This window comes from Xenopus laevis, chromosome 2L (genome assembly GCF_017654675.1).
Source record: "Xenopus laevis strain J_2021 chromosome 2L, Xenopus_laevis_v10.1, whole genome shotgun sequence".
NCBI lineage: Eukaryota > Metazoa > Chordata > Amphibia > Anura > Pipidae > Xenopus > Xenopus laevis.
This window is the reverse complement of record NC_054373.1, coordinates 10,553,492-10,569,299: the sequence shown is the minus strand read 5'-3', so window position 1 is coordinate 10,569,299 and position 15,808 is coordinate 10,553,492. Positions and strand designations below refer to the sequence as shown.

The window sequence follows — 15,808 nt, the reverse complement described above, 5'->3', positions numbered from 1 at the left end:
CAATTCGAAATGAAAATTTAAATGTGAGATTTATCACACCTCGACCATAGAAACAGCTCTAATTCGAATATTCGCCACCGAAAACCTGCCGAGTTCATGTACAAGTCAATGGCAGAGGTTCGTTTATTGCCTTGCAAACATTCAAGTTTTTTCTTTTTGGAGGAAAAAAAACTTGAATGTCAGCAAGGCAATTCATTTTGATTAGAATATTCAGGTTGGGACTAGTTATGGGGGACTAGTTATTAAGTCCCAGCAGAAGTCATCTCTCCAGCACAAGCTTGCTTCTGCTACATGGTTTCTGGAGTCAGACCCAGCAGTTCAGAGAAAATGAACAGCGAGGCAGATCCTGCTTTCAGTTGCAATTACGTTTACAAATAACTTTAAAACCACTGAACATTTTTAAACAATGCATATCGGGAAGCTGCTTAGAATCACATTTTTTTCCTTTATGCAGAAGAAAAACAGTTTGTGGGTGCAGTTCCCCTTTAACTATTGCTCTGCCAATGATTTTGATTTGACGTAGTTGACAAGGAAGGTTTCAGTCTACAAATGATGTAGAATATACTATTTTTTTATTGAAATTTTAATCTACCAATGAGATGACATGTTTAGTTCTCCTGCTTCACTATAATGATAAAACCTTATATGATTTAGGTGGCAAGTCACATGATACAAATCAAATAGAATTATTGGCCACCACATTTTCTTCCCCACTAGAGAATAACAATCTTACAGAGCCCTCTAGTGGAATATCTATAGAATGCAGCTATTTCTTTACTGGTGGAAGACTTCTATATGATACACAAAAGCCATGAATATCCTGTAAATTATATCCTTATAAACGGTGAGTTCTGATGTCATCAGTTATAAACGGTGAGTTCTGATGTCATTTCTGTCACATGACTCATTGAAATTTGTGTATTATAATTAATAAAGTACCCCCAGTTGCAAAATATGAGGATATTATAAGTTACCTCGGAGTTCCATGACCTGTATAAAAACACTCGGCCTTCGGCCTCGTGTTTTTATATGGTCATGAAACTCCTCGGTAACTAATAATATCCTTATATTTTACAAGAGGGGGTACTTTATTCACTATATATTACCTACATGTATTTATATTAGGGATGCACTGAATCCACTATTTTGGATTCGGCCGAACCGCCGAATCCTTTGTGAAAGATTCGGCCAAATACCAAACCGAATGCAAATCCTATTTTGCGTTTGCAAATTAGGGGTGGGAAGGGAAAACATTTTTTACTTCCTTGTTTTGTGACAAAAAGTCACGCGATTTCCCTCCCCGCCCCTAATTTGCATATGCAAATTAGTATTCTGTTCAACCGGGCAGAAGGATTTGGCCGAATCTGAATCCTGCTGAAAAAGGCCGAATTTTGGCCGAATCCCAATTCTTGGTGCATCCCTAATTCATATGTGTATATACATAGAATGATGAAGGATCAGCACACTCATTGAATCTTGTGAATGAAGTGTTTATTTGTAACACAGTATTATATCCGACTTTTCGGTCCCACCTGAAGACCCTTATCAAGGTCCTTGATTTGGGGATATTCAGTCACCCGGTGGTAAATTGCCTCTTCTTCGGGCGACTAATCTCCCCTAACTGCCTTCCCACTGGCTAGAATCTAAATCGGCGGGATGGCACTCGAATCGCTTTGTTTTCAGAAGTTGCCCGAAGTTGCTTCACGAAGAAACTTTGGGCGACTTCAGAAAACGAAGCATTTTGAGTGTCATCCCGCCGACGATATAGATTCTAGCCAGCGGGAAGCCAGCGGGAAGGCAGTTAGGGGAGATTAGTCGCCCAAAGAAGAGGCAATTGGTCACCGGGTGACTGAATATCCCTGAATCTCCACGTGTGTCTGTTCCCTTAGTGTGTAATAGATATTCTGAGCAACTTTCTCAAATAGCCTTCACTTTTGTATTCTTAGGGCAGAGACACACGGTCAGATTCGGGGATATTAGTAGCCCGGCGACAAATCGGCTCTTCTTCGGGGCGTCTAATCTCCCCAAACTGGCTCCCCTGCCTTCCCCCGCCCGGCTAGAATGTAAAATCGCCAGTGGGATGACACTCGGAGCTCTTAGTTTTCCTAAGTCGCAAGCCACATATCAGGACCTGTAAATAAGTAGGCGGCCACTACTTATGGGCCTAAATTAGTCTTTTGGCTCTAATTATATATATATATATATATGCTTTTTACATATAAATGGGGCTGCCATATTGCTTCCATCCCATAATTCCCTGCCACACACAGATACCCTTAGATGTATACAAGTCCCGCAGAACTTTACCTTTTGAGTACTTCCACACAATATTCGGCACAGGGTAGCCTTCGGCGGAGCAGTTGAGTATCACGGCCTTGCCATATATTCCATCTTGATCGGTGGGTTGAACCACAAATCTGGGAGGGACTTAAAATATTGGAGCAAGTTAGTAAAGTTACCTTTTGAAGGAAAGTGAAAAATAAATTTTTAAGAAAAGAATTTGACCCCTCAGACGAGTCATTCCGAGACAACGAATCCAAATGTCAACTTTGGACAAGGATAAGGAATGATTTTGATTGGCACAATCAGCTGATCTATTGAGTTGATGGATTTGAAAGGCGGCCATATTGATCAGTCTTTGATAAATCAGGAATATTGCTCAGAAATGGAGTCAGATCATAATTAGGACCTTAATACTGCCTGGTTTTCAACTCATGAGTGATATTTGCACATCCGTGACATGAGAACTAGGACAACTGTCAGATAACAGAATAATATCGGTATTTTTACCGATGACAAGGAGACACCCTGATACTGGGGGACCAAAGTGTTACCCACACTTTGTGATTTAGAAGAGAGAATTTTATTATTGTTTAATGTATCTGAGGAACTTAAGCCCGAATCTAGAAACCCATACTATAGCATAAAGTTAATAATGATTGGGCATAAGCCAGGGCCTTTATTTTTATTGTCCCATTCTTTTTTTTAGCTGGGTCCCCTGACAAAGGGGCCCAGCTGACCGTGGGTTAATAATTGTGGTCCCCATGTGAGAAAACTCTGCTTACGTAGAAGCATGGGGCTTTCCTCCTGTGCAATCCTTATGCATGCTGTTCCTGCTGAATTGTGCTTAGTACAGGGAATATCTATGCTGCCATAGTTTTATGGGATCTCTCTGTACAGACTATGAGCAAATTTAGGGGCTGTTCCTGCTGAATTGTGCTTAGTACAGGGAATACTTATGCTGCATTGTTTTATGGTATCTCTCTGTACAGACTATGAGCAAACTTAGGGGGCTGTTCCTGCTGAATTGTGCTTAGTACAGGGAATACCTATGCTGCCATAGTTTTATGGGATCTCTCTGTACAGACTATGAGCAAACTTAGGGGCTGTTCCTGCTGAATTGTGCTTAGTACAGGGGAATACCTATGACAGCATAAATTAATGATACCTCTCTGCACTGGAGATGAGAAAACCCAGGGGGAACATTCCTGCTGAATTGTGCTTAGTACAGAGAAATACACTGTATTTCTCTGTACGGGCTCGAGGGGCTGTTCCTGCTGAAGTGTTGCTAGTACAGAGGAATACCTATGCTGACATAAAAATAAATCTAAGAACCATTGTGGAATTAAAAAGGAGTATGTGTTGCCTATTTATACAAGTATATATTTAAAGGTCAGGGTGTGCTGGTGATCACTGCAGCTTTGCCTATTTGTGCCTCATTCTGAATCAGTATAAGGATCTTTTGTAATTTTGAACATAATGTTCATTAGCTGCTTATAAGACAATTAAAGGTAAAGTACCATCCTTAATCACATCTCTACTCCCCATTCATTTCTGTCTTATGTCATGTTTTTATTGTAATTCTGATTATTATGGTAGAACTGCTGGTATATAAGGGATGATTTTTTCAGCTAGAATAAAAAAGTGCATTAAGATGTGAACTGCATTCTGTCATTTTCTCCTTTCAACGGCAAAGTCAGGGTGAGCAGCCGCTGGAAAGAAATATTCAGAGTAAGTCTGCTTGTCTCTAAGCAACCGCATTTATTTTCATGTTGGATTGTTTTCCCTATGGCTTTGGCATTGACCTGTAAGGCTGCTGCATAGCAAATACAGGGAGATTTCTTATGGCAGAGATAATCAGCAGAAAAGAAGATGGGGAGCTACTGGATCATCTTTGGAGACACAGATCTTTACTGCTAAAGGGCTGTGGTTTTGCTAATGAAGGTGAATTGCCCTTTAAGATGTGAGTCTTCAATTTTATCTTATCTAAAACTTATAAAAGTATCTTAAGTATGTGTTCTGGGTACTCTGCCAGGAGCCAATTAAGTTAGAAACATTGTATATTTTTCTGGCTGTTCAGTGCAGCAGATGAAAGAGAAACTCAGGAAATGTCAGTACAAATCCGGGACTGTGGGTTGAGCTGTGAAAAGCGAGACTGTCCCGCTCAAAACGGGACAGTTGGGAGGTATGGGTTCACCTCCCTCTTTGCAATAGTCGCAGACTGTCCTGTCCATGTACCGACTGCATACGGGAAGTGGGTGGGTTAAACTTTAGTCCCCAGGGCAGGACCAGACCTACATACAGCTCAAACAAGGTATGGGATCCGTTAGCCAGAAAGTTCTGAATTACAGAAAGGTTGTCTAACTTTTCCCAAGGGACCTGTGATCTTATTTTGTTACAATTACTTATTTGCTTATATCAAAATTGTTACAAAATATCTTGTTGCACCTGTTCGCTGTTCTGGGCTCTCTGCCAAAAGCCAATTGCGTTTTCAGTACAAACACGGGACTGCGGGTTGAGCTGTCAAAAGCGGGACTGTCCCGCTGAAAACAGGACAGTTGGGAGGTATGCATTAGTATGTAATGGATGCACTTTTGCTTAGCTCTGTGCAATTTCTCTATGGGGGAAATTTACTAAAGGGCAAAGTGACTAACGTTAGCGAAAATTCGCCAGCGTGACGTCATTTCGGGACTTGGCCGATTTACTAACGGGCGCAGGTGGAAATTCGCTAACGAAGGAGATAGACTCTAGCGGTACATCGCTCCCTAACACCAAGCGAATTTGCGTTCTGGTGAATGGACATAACTACGCAAATTTACTAAGATGCGGATTTTACTGAACGTTACCTCTTGCGCCAGACTTGCCTTCACCCCCTCAGACCAGGCGAATTGCAATAGAGTAGATAGGGCTTCATCAATAAATAGTTGAAAATGTTTCTAAGTCCCAAAAAACGCTGGCGACTTTTCATTTTTCAGGCTGCAAAAATTGTAAATTTTTTCTGGGGTACCCGGCTTCCCCCCTACGTTTTCTATGGCACCTAAACGATACACTGGGCTCATGTGTGGGGCAATATAACAACTCTATTTTATTTTATTAAGGTTCCCTGGGCTTGTGTAATGTAATGTATTAGCTGCAACATGTACGTACATTCAACTTCCCGCCATATGCAAATTAGGCAACGTTAGCGCAACTTCACTTCAGTTGCCGCAGTAACGCTAGCGCAACTTCGCCAGCGTTCGCCGCCCTAGATGCAACTTCGGATTTTAGCGAATTATCGTTGTCCTGGCAAATCTATGCCTGGTGAAGTGTTGCGATGTGAGCGAAGCGGACGCTAACGAAAATTAGTCGCTTAGTGAATCTGCCCCTATGATGGAAGTTGCTGATCAGTGTTGAGCCATAATACACCATGAGAGTTGGCTCCATCTGTATTCCAGCCTGTTTACCTCTCACTATTAACTGGCTCTGGTGCTCCACAGCTGCTGCGTCATTCCTTGCGATGCACGTGTAGTTTCCGTTGTGCATCAGCGAGAGGTTGGAAATCCTTAAAGAACTGGTGAAATCGATGTTGTCGATGGTTACGCCGAGACTTGCTGGAATCGGTCTCCCGTCTTTCTGCCAAGTGATGGTAATCGGTAAATCCCCCGACACCACAACGCAAGGAATAAACACTCGCTGCCCAATGGAGAATCTCTGGGACTCAAACGGCTGGATAAATGGTGGCACTGGATTTAAAATGATATAAATTTATTTATACACATGTACATTACAGAAAATACAATTACAAAGTATCAAAATATATAATGTTCACTTAAAGGGGTGGTTCACCTTTAAGTTAACTTTTAGTAAGTTATAGAATGGCTAATTCTAAGCAACTTTTCAATTGGTCTTCATTATTTATTTTGTATAGTTTTATTATTTTACTTCTTCTTCAGTCTTTTCAGCTTTCAAATGGGGGTCACTGACCCCATCTAAAAAAACAAAACAAATGCTCTGTAAGGCTTCACATTTAGGGGGTTATTTATTAAAGTCCGGATGTCCAAAACTCAAAAGATTCGAAACTCGAAAAACTCTATAAAATCTGAAATTTTCAGTGAAAAAAATAAAACTAGATTTTTTTGTGATTTATTATATACTCTGAGGAATGAAAAAGCCAGAATTCGAAAATCTAGCATCTCAGACCTGCCGAGGTTGTATATAAGTCAATGGGAGAAGATATCCTGATCGGCGCTGGATTTTGTGCAAAAATCTGAAGATTTCGTGGTTTTCAGGCAAAAATCCTGAAAAAAAAAAATCTGCGTTTTCAGGGCAGAAAATCTGAAAAATGTGAATTTTCGTATAATTTCACTGGAATTTTTTGCCAAAATGTTTTGATAAATAAGGGGATATAACCCGTGCAGATTTGGTCAGAGTATATTTCAGAAAATAATGAGAAAAATTTGGATTTTGATAAATAACCCCCTAATTGTTATCGATACTTTTTATTACTCATCTTTCTATTCAGAATCTCTATTATTCCTATTCCAGTCTCTAATTCTCTTTTTTAAAATTAGCCCCTGTATCTCTCCCACTGACTTATACAGGTTTTAGATGACGAATAGTGGAATTTTAGTTCTTAAAGGGCCAGAATATGATAAATCTCAAAATTCAAATTAAAACTCGAATCGAATTTGGATAATTTACAGTTCGAATTTGAGAGTTTTGACCAAAAAAAAAAAAATAAATTGGTAAATTTTTATTCTAATTTTAGGCATATTTATGAAGGGTCGAATTTCGAATTGAAAAAACTTCAAAATTCAAAAATAACAAACGAAATTAAGCCGAATTTTTTTTTGGTCGAATAGATCCATTTTCGATCAAATAGGTCCATATTCGTCCGAATTCTAATTGTACGAATCGAAGGAATAGTGCATTCGATCGAATTCTTTTTTCCAAAACAAAACGTATATTTTTCAAAGTCCACCAATTGACTCCAAATAGGTTCTAGGAGGTCTCACATAGGCTAAAACAGCAATTCGGCAGGTTATAGATGGCGAATGGTCCAATCGAATTTTTAAAGAGACAGTACCTGATAAATTTCAATATTTGAATTTTTTAATTTTTTTCAAATTCGAATCGAATTTGGACTATTCCCCAGTTGAAGTACACAAAAAATAGCTTGAAATTCAAATTTTTTTCTTTTCTAAATTCACCTCAACCTTTGATAAATCTTCCCCTTAATAAATCTGCCCCAAAAGTTAATTTAAAAGTGAACAAACCCTTTAATGTTGTTTCAGGTGAATGTTTTGGGTGTATTACACGTATTCATATGTTGCTGCCTGATCTATAATGCACTCAAAGTACAAATGTGAAGGCAGAAAGGAATACAGGGAATTAGATAGAACAGAACTGACCTTTCACAGTTACATGGACGCTCTGGCTTGTTGATAGTTGCGGTTGGACAAGGACATTACACTTGTATTCTCCTTCATCCACGTCTTTCTGTACGTCGGAGAGCTTTAACGTGCCGTTGTTTTCGAATGCCACTTGCCGGTGGTTAAATGGGAGCAGGTTGGAGTTTTTGTACCACTTGATGGAGTAGTAGGGATAGCCAATGACACGGCAGTGAATGTATGTGTCCCGCCCAGCGATGGCCGTGATGTTTTTCATTGGACGGATACTAGCAGGACCTAAAAAAACACGGGTGCACACTATATAAAGCTACATTAATTAAGGGACCCCTCAGTGCAAAAGGGTCTTTGAGAAACTGATACTGTTGTTTGTAATGTGTCATGCCTTTGACCCCCCCCCCCCTTGGGTACAATAGATGGGGCCAATTAAATATGAAAAGTTAATAAGTAAAAGGGCCTCTAGGTCTTATTTATTTTTCCCTTTAAAATAGGGATGCACAGAATCCAGGATTTGGGCTTTTTCAACAGGATTCGCATTCGGTCGAATCTGGCCGGCCGAACCGAATCCGAATAGTGATGGGCGATTTTGTCCCGTTTGGCTTCGCCACGAACTGCGCAAATTTCCCACAAAATTTGCGAAACTGGCGAAAAATTCACGAAACTGCGATTTGGGCGCCGGCGTCGGAACCGTCACCGGTGTCGAAATAACTTTGATGCTGGCATCGAAACCCTCGCCGTCATCAAAATTTTTACGACATCGGTGAGTTTTTGCCAGCGGTGAGACAGACAAATTTGCCCATCACTAAATCCAAATCCTAATAAGCATATGCAGATTATGGGAAATCACATGACTTTTTATTACAAATCAAGGAAGTAAAAAATGTTTTCTCCTTCCCACCTAGGGTTGCCACCTGTCCTGTTTTGACCTGGACAGCCCAGTATTTTGAAGGGCTGCCCAGGTCAAAACTTCCTGCCGGGTTTTCCAAATAAGGAAAACCCGGCAGGATTCCATTGATTGACACATCATAGCCCCACCCCCTGACATCACAGACACCCCCATTGACATCACTGTTCCGCCCTCTGTCATGGCCCCGCCCCTATACTCGTTCTCCATCGCTTCAAAAGGTGCCAACCCTATTCCCACCCCTAATTTACATATGCAAATTAGGATTTGGATTCGGTTCGCCCGCCTCTTTCGGGAAGGATTCGGGGGTTCAGACGAATCCAAAATAGTGGATTCAGTGCATCCCTACTTTAAAATAAAACACAGGTCACCATCCCCTTAAAATGTGCAGGAATACAGATAATTCTCATGGGACTCTTTCACTCACCATTGTGTGCATGGAGCTGCCACGTTGCTTACCTCAGAAGACTTGGCCAGAATTCTCCGGATACAAAAACAGAAGCACATGCATTAGTGCTGCAAGGACTGGCAATACTGCGCCTCAGCTGAGCCATGCCACATGGCAGCTTCTGATTTTAAATATGCAAATATAGAGAAAAGGTGCAAGTCTGCCTGGTTTTATTATTATTCCTGAAATATTGCAGAACTATACAACTGTGCGGACGTATGCTGCGACTTTATAAATATGATATCATTTACTACTCAATACCATATCTAGAACATGATTGATGAATAGCGATGGGCAAATTTGCAAAACGCATTGAAGTCAACGAACGCCAAAATTATTTTGACACGCGTCAATTTCGGTGCCCCGACAATTTTTATTATTTTTATAATTTTTTTACATTTTTTTTATTTGTCCAAATGCATTAAAGTCAATGGGCGTCCGAACAATTTGGAAACGCAACAATTTTTTCTGCGCGCGACTATTCTGACACGCGCCCAAATGTTTTTGACGTGGCAGATTTTTTGCCGGTGAATTTTCTCTGCAGTTCCACGAAATTATGGAAACGTGGAAATTCGCCGCATGTTTGCGCCTGCCAAATTTATTCGCCCATCACTATTTGTGAAGCAATGCGAATTGCAAAGTTAAAAATAAAGCTACCGATCTACAGTAAAGCACTGCTCCCAGAATTCTCAGCTGTGTTTGAATCCGCATGTTAAAGGGCTGTTCATCTTCAAGTTAACTTTTAGTATGTTGTAGAATGGCCACTTCTAAGCAACTTTCCAGTTGGTCTTCATTATTTAGTTTCTATAGTTTTTTTTTTTTTAATTATTTGCCTTTCTCTCTTTCCAGCTTACAAATGGGGGGTCACTGACCCCATCTAAAAAAACATATGCTCTGTAAGGCTACGCCATTTACGCCATTTCGTTTCTGCTATGTACTGTATTTACTGTATATGGCTGAAATTACAATAAAATCCACTTGACTTGACTTGAAAAATGTATTATTATTGTTAGTTATCAAAGATGAGTAATAACAAGTAGCTATAACAATGAGGGGCAGATTTATCAAGGGTCGAATTTCGAATTCATGGGAGTCACTTAAAAGTCTCATGAATTCCCATGAACTCGAAAATTCAACCAGTTGCAATTCACTCGGGTGAAGGTAGCGAATAGTCAAATTCGAGATCTTAAAGGGCCAGTGTATGATAAATTTAAAAAATCAAATTTTTTCAAAAAAACTCGAATCGAATTTTAATAATTCCCTAGTCAAATTTGACCATTTTGGCCCTTGATAAATCTGCCCCTAAATGTGTAGCCTGACAGAACATTTGTTTTCAGATGGGGTCAGTGACCTCCATTTGAAAGCTGGAAAGAGTCAGAAGAAAAAGGCAAACTAACTATAAAAAATAAATACTGGAGACCAATTGAAAAGTTGCTTAGAATTGTCCATTCTGTAACATACTTAAAGTTGAACTACCCCATTGAATCTATTTTTAAGGATTCTGAACCAAGAGAGTGAAAGAAGCCGTTGGGTAACTGAAAGTGGGGATCCCATTATACAAATGTTGGGGTTCATAGACAGTATCATGCATTGTGTGTGTATATGTGTGTGTGTTTTTGAGGAGCTGATTTGACAAGCACCTCTTACGTTTATTCGAGCCTGGTAGAAGACGACGCCCGCAGAGTTGTTAGCCGTGCATCTGTACACCCCGCCGTCTCGCACCTGAGTGTTGGTGATGTTCAGGTAACTGATAACGTTGCCCTCCGAGGTGATTAACTGACTTATTCTGTGGTTGCCGTTCTTGATAATGGGGTCGTCATCCAGCGTCCAGATGATCGTCGGAAGAGGGGTGCCTTTTACGTTGCACATAAGGGACACAGGTTCTCCGGGGCTCACCACTTTCTCACTAAATGGAGAACTGATTTTGGGCGTACCATCTTTGGATGAGAAAAAAAAAACACAAACATATAGTAATTATAGCGTTAGTAAATATTTTAGTTGATGTTATGCCATTGGTTGCATGACTAGTTAAGACTATAATTCCAGTGGAATTGTACAGGCAGTACACTGATTGGGTTCAAGTCCCCTTTTTAAATTTTAACTTGGTTATCCCCATCTACCTCAAAACAAGGTTACAGAGATTCTCAATGTAACTGAAGTCACGACTTAAAGGATAAGTAAACCATTTAAATATGTCAATGCAAAATTGATAAGGGGGCTATTCTAAGCACTTTTTATTTATTTTTAATTCCAAGATATTAAGGGATACATGTACTGTTAATATGAATGAATTTTGTTACAACAGCACCACCTCCTTGCCATTTTCCCACCCTTCTGACCACCAAGTAGTCAAGGAAGAAGTTGTCAGGAGAAAGAAAGAGGCTGCTCTGATGTTCTTCTGCTTAGGAAAAAAAATAGAAACCTTTCTTACATCTTTCCTAAGCAGAAGAACATCAAAGCAGCCTCTTTCTTTCTCCTGACAACTTCCTTGACTACTTGGTGGTCAGAAAATGGCAAGGAGGTGGCGCTGTTGTAACAAAATTCATTCATATTAATATCCCTTAATATCTTGGAAATAAATAATGAATGCACATTGCAAAACCTCTTAGACTAGCCCCCTCATCAATTTTACATTCACTTATTTTAAAGGTTTACTTATCCTTTAAAGCCAGACTTGGATTTTTACTACTGAGAGCTATTCTCATATCTACCACTAGGTGGGGTATGGGATCATTTTTAGCAATACAGTTGACAGGGAGATGTTATCCCGTTACCTTCCATTGTTAGGTTAATGGTCTGCTGGGGGAGAAAAGGGAGGGGGAAATTTCACTCCAACTTGTAGCACAGCAGTAAAGAGTGACTGAAGTTTATCAGTTTATCACTAGTCACATAGCTGGGGGCACCTGGGAAACTAAGAACATATCTAACCCCATGTCAAATTTTCAAAATGACATATAATAAAGTTTGCTCTTTTGAAAAATGGATTTCTATGCAGAATTCTGCAGCAGGAGCACTATTAACTGATGTGCTTTGTAAAAAAAAAAAAAAAAAAAAAAAAAACATTTTTTCCTGTGACAGAATCCCTTTAAAGAAGAAGAAAAGTTAAAACTAAGTAAACTTTATCAGATTTCTTTCCTTCTATTGTGTACTCATGGGCTTCTGTATCAGACTTCCTGTTTTCAGCATAAACCTCCAGGGCTAGGGCTTGAGCATGCTCAGTTTGCTCCTCTCCCCCTCCTTCCTCCCGCTGTAATCTGAGCCCAGAGCTATGAGTGAGCAGGAAGAGACTCAGGCAGGAAGTGATGTCACACCAAGCAAATATGGCAGCCGCTATCCTAAACAAACAGAGATCTTCTAGAGTTGTTTACTCAGGTATGGTAAATCATTCTACAAAATAAATATAGTGTTATAGCTTGCACTATTGTGGCGAATATATTGGCAATAAACTGCCTTGGTGGCTTTACTTCTCCTTTAAGTGTGTGTATGTGTGTGTGAGTAACTGAGTGAGAGACAAAAACCATATTGTGCTTCTGTCCATTGTTTCACCAACATCTTCACTTCACTTACAGGCGTAACTGTTTCCCTTACCTGTTTGTATTTCAGGTCTGACACCAGATGATAAACACAAATTATATTAGACTTCTAAGTACTTTAAATATCTTTTTGTTTGAGGGAACGAGGAATCAAAATATTACAATGAACCTCGCAGGTAATTTACTGCGGGATTTCTTTCTTTTTTTCTTCTGCTCCCAGAATAATTAGTGTCACAAATGTTCATTTTCATTACTTAATTTATGTTTTAATATTTCAGCCTTGAATGTTTCAGCAGCGAGGGATTGTAGCACTGAATTAGTATTCATTTTCTCTGATGGCACCAAAATAAAACAAAATCTCGACTTAAATTTCTCTTCTAATGATTGCCGTATATTAAAAGGGGAATTTGGATTTACTTTCCTTTTTTCCCCCTCTAACATCTGTTGACCTGTTACTGACTCGGCTGACAGTTGTTGATTTTAATAAGTCTTTACTGCCATCACCTTCTCTTGCAAGAAAACTTCCCTATCAATACCCAATGGCTTAATGCCGTGTAATTACTTTATATAAAGCCTGGAGATAGTGTGGCCCCGGCGGCTTCATATCACTGGGGACATGGGAAGCTTCAAACGCTGTAGTTTAATTATACAAGATTATCTGCAGCAAGAAAATGTTTTGTGTTTCCTGTACAGAGAGATCCAATAAAACTATGGCAGCATAGGTATTCCCCTGTACTAAGCACAATTCCGCAGGAACAGTCCCCTAAATTTGCTCATAGTCTGTACAGAGAGATCCCATAAAACTATGGCAGCATAGGTATTCCCCTGTACTAAGCACAATTCAGCAGGAACAGTCCCCTAAGTTTGCTCATAGTCTGTACAGAGAGATCCCATAAAACTATGGCAGCATAGGTATTCCCCTGTACTAAGCACAATTCAGCAGGAACAGTCCCCTAAGTTTGCTCATAGTCTGTACAGAGAGATCCCATAAAACTATGGCAGCATAGGTATTCCCCTGTACTAAGCACAATTCAGCAGGAACAGCCCCTTAGTTTGCTCATAGTCTGTACAGAGAGATCCCATAAAACTATGTCAGCATAGGTATTCCCCTGTACTAAGCACAATTCAGCAGAAACAGCCCCCTAAGTTTGCTCATAGTCTTTACAGAGAGATCCCATAAAACTATGGCAGCATATATATTCCCCTGTACTAAGCACAATTCAGTAGGAACAGCCCCTAAATTTGCTCATAGTCTGTACAGAGAGATCCCATAAAACTATGGCAGCATAGGTATTCCCTGTACTAAGCACAATTCAGCAGGAACAGTCCCTAAGTTTGCTCATAGTCTGTACAGAGAGATCCCATAAAACTATGGCAGCATAGGTTTTCCCTTTTACTAAACACAATTCAGCAGGAACGTTACTAGCAATCTTGTTTTTCATAAATCACAAAGTATATTAGGAGTGCTTGTGTATATAGCTTTTTCCATTGAAATCCTTCTCTGCTGCCTTCCACTAATAACCTACACACTCAGCACGTCATTATAGATTATCAATATGCTCTTAACGCTTTCTAAGTCACAAGAGATGGTTGCCAGGGCAAAGGGACCTGGGCCGATTACCTTTTCTCTCTCTCTGTGCAGAGGCTAAAGATAGTAACAGGGCTGTTAATGTACTGAAGGCTCCCACCCAATCAATTCCCCTTTTACACCTCCACTGATTCAAAGAAGGGGGATTATTTCCAAAGAGAGGGAATAATAATTTAAAATTTAAAAATAAAATAATCACTGAATTTGGCAACGCTGCTTCAGGCACCTGGCATCTCATTGCCACTTGGGGAAAAAGGTAAAAAAAATGACATATAATATTGTATGTAGCATATCTATCAACTGTTATACATCAGAGGAGTCCAACCTGCAGCCCTATAGCAGCTGTTTTGATATTTGCAGCCTCCCTGCAGCCTGTTGCATGTTGCCGGTGCAGGAGACTAATAATTGTATTGCCCATTTATAGTGCAATCCAGTGACTGTGGGGTCTGCTCAGGGCCAGATTTGCGTCCACGGCGCCCAGAGGCCTCGCGGTCCTAGCACCCGCCAACAGCAACCCGCAGTTTGCTCTCACCCCCCCACAGACAAATGCGGCCACCCCTTAAAATGATGCCGCTCTAGGCCCGGGAAGAAAACACCCTTCTCGCCAGGCGCTTGCGACGAAGGGGATGCTAGTCAGCCAGGGTGGGAGGCAGGCAGAGTCGGGGCAGGGCATGGGCAGAGTTGGGGTGGGAGGATTGGTATAGGAGTGTGCCATGCCCCTCTGAAGTTTTTTTTCAGGAGGGCCCGGCACACTCTAGTTACGCCACTGGTGCAATCCCCTACTGTGTGGCCACAGAACGGCGCTTTAGTTTATACAGGAGCTAGGCGCCATTTCCTGGGTCAAAGCCCAATCCCTAGCTATCCCAGTTTTAGCCACTAGATGGCAATGTGTTGTTATATATAAGATAAGCACACATTATCAGGGTCCATTTTGTGAATCCCCTTACCTAAGCAGGTAGAAAGGGTGAGGTGGAACCTAGACAGGTCAGGTAAGAATAGGCTACTCTCATAGATCACTTTAGCAGCGATAGAGAGTTAGGGCTATTTAACCAAGCAGTACAGTCTCCACCGAGGAGTGTTGAGTGGGACTAGGATAATGAGTAGTGATCGACGAAAGTGACCCATTTTGCTTCGCCGAAATTCGCAAAACGGAAATTCATTGAAGTCGGTGGCAGAGAACATTTGTTTTGTCATTTGTCATTTCCACTGCAAAACTTGCTGAAAAATTTCTCATTGCTAATTCCGGGTACTAATCACCCAGAGTAGGCTTTTAGGTGGTAGAGCAGGGTCCGGAGAGGTGCCCTTTGGAGCTTTACTTAGGGAAAAGTCTGAAGACTGGGCGTACTCCTGTGTCTGCTGTATATTCTCTCTAGGGTTGCCACCTGTCCGGATTTGACCCAGACAGCCCGGTTTTCGGGAGGGCTTTCCAAGTCAACTGCCTGCACGGTTTTCCTAATTTGGAAAACCGGGCAAGGTTCCCTAAAATTTACGTGGCGATTGGCATCCTCCCGTCTCTGTGATGTCATTGGCCAGCCCTTGATCCGGAGCTCCCAGTGGGGAAAGACGGCAACTCTAATTCTCTCTATTACCGTGTGGGGAATTATACTACTGACCATTGGTGCTGTGAGTATATACCTATCCACTGATGTTTTATGTTTCTGCTTATCT

At 40.8% G+C, this 15,808-nt stretch overlaps 1 protein-coding gene across 2 annotated transcripts in view; it reads right to left on the bottom strand.

Moving 5' to 3' along the window:
* dscam.L (Down syndrome cell adhesion molecule L homeolog) overlaps positions 1-15,808 on the bottom strand; it is a 325,765-nt gene that overhangs the window by 150,564 nt on the left and 159,393 nt on the right. For both annotated transcript variants that reach the window (XM_041581120.1, XM_041581121.1), the window contains exons 7-10: positions 10,660-10,956; positions 7,671-7,946; positions 5,724-6,002; positions 2,308-2,427 (exon numbers count right to left, since the gene is read on the bottom strand). In XM_041581120.1, the coding sequence (XP_041437054.1) occupies positions 2,308-2,427; positions 5,724-6,002; positions 7,671-7,946; positions 10,660-10,956 (972 nt within the window). The remainder of the gene's footprint in view (positions 1-2,307; positions 2,428-5,723; positions 6,003-7,670; positions 7,947-10,659; positions 10,957-15,808) is intronic.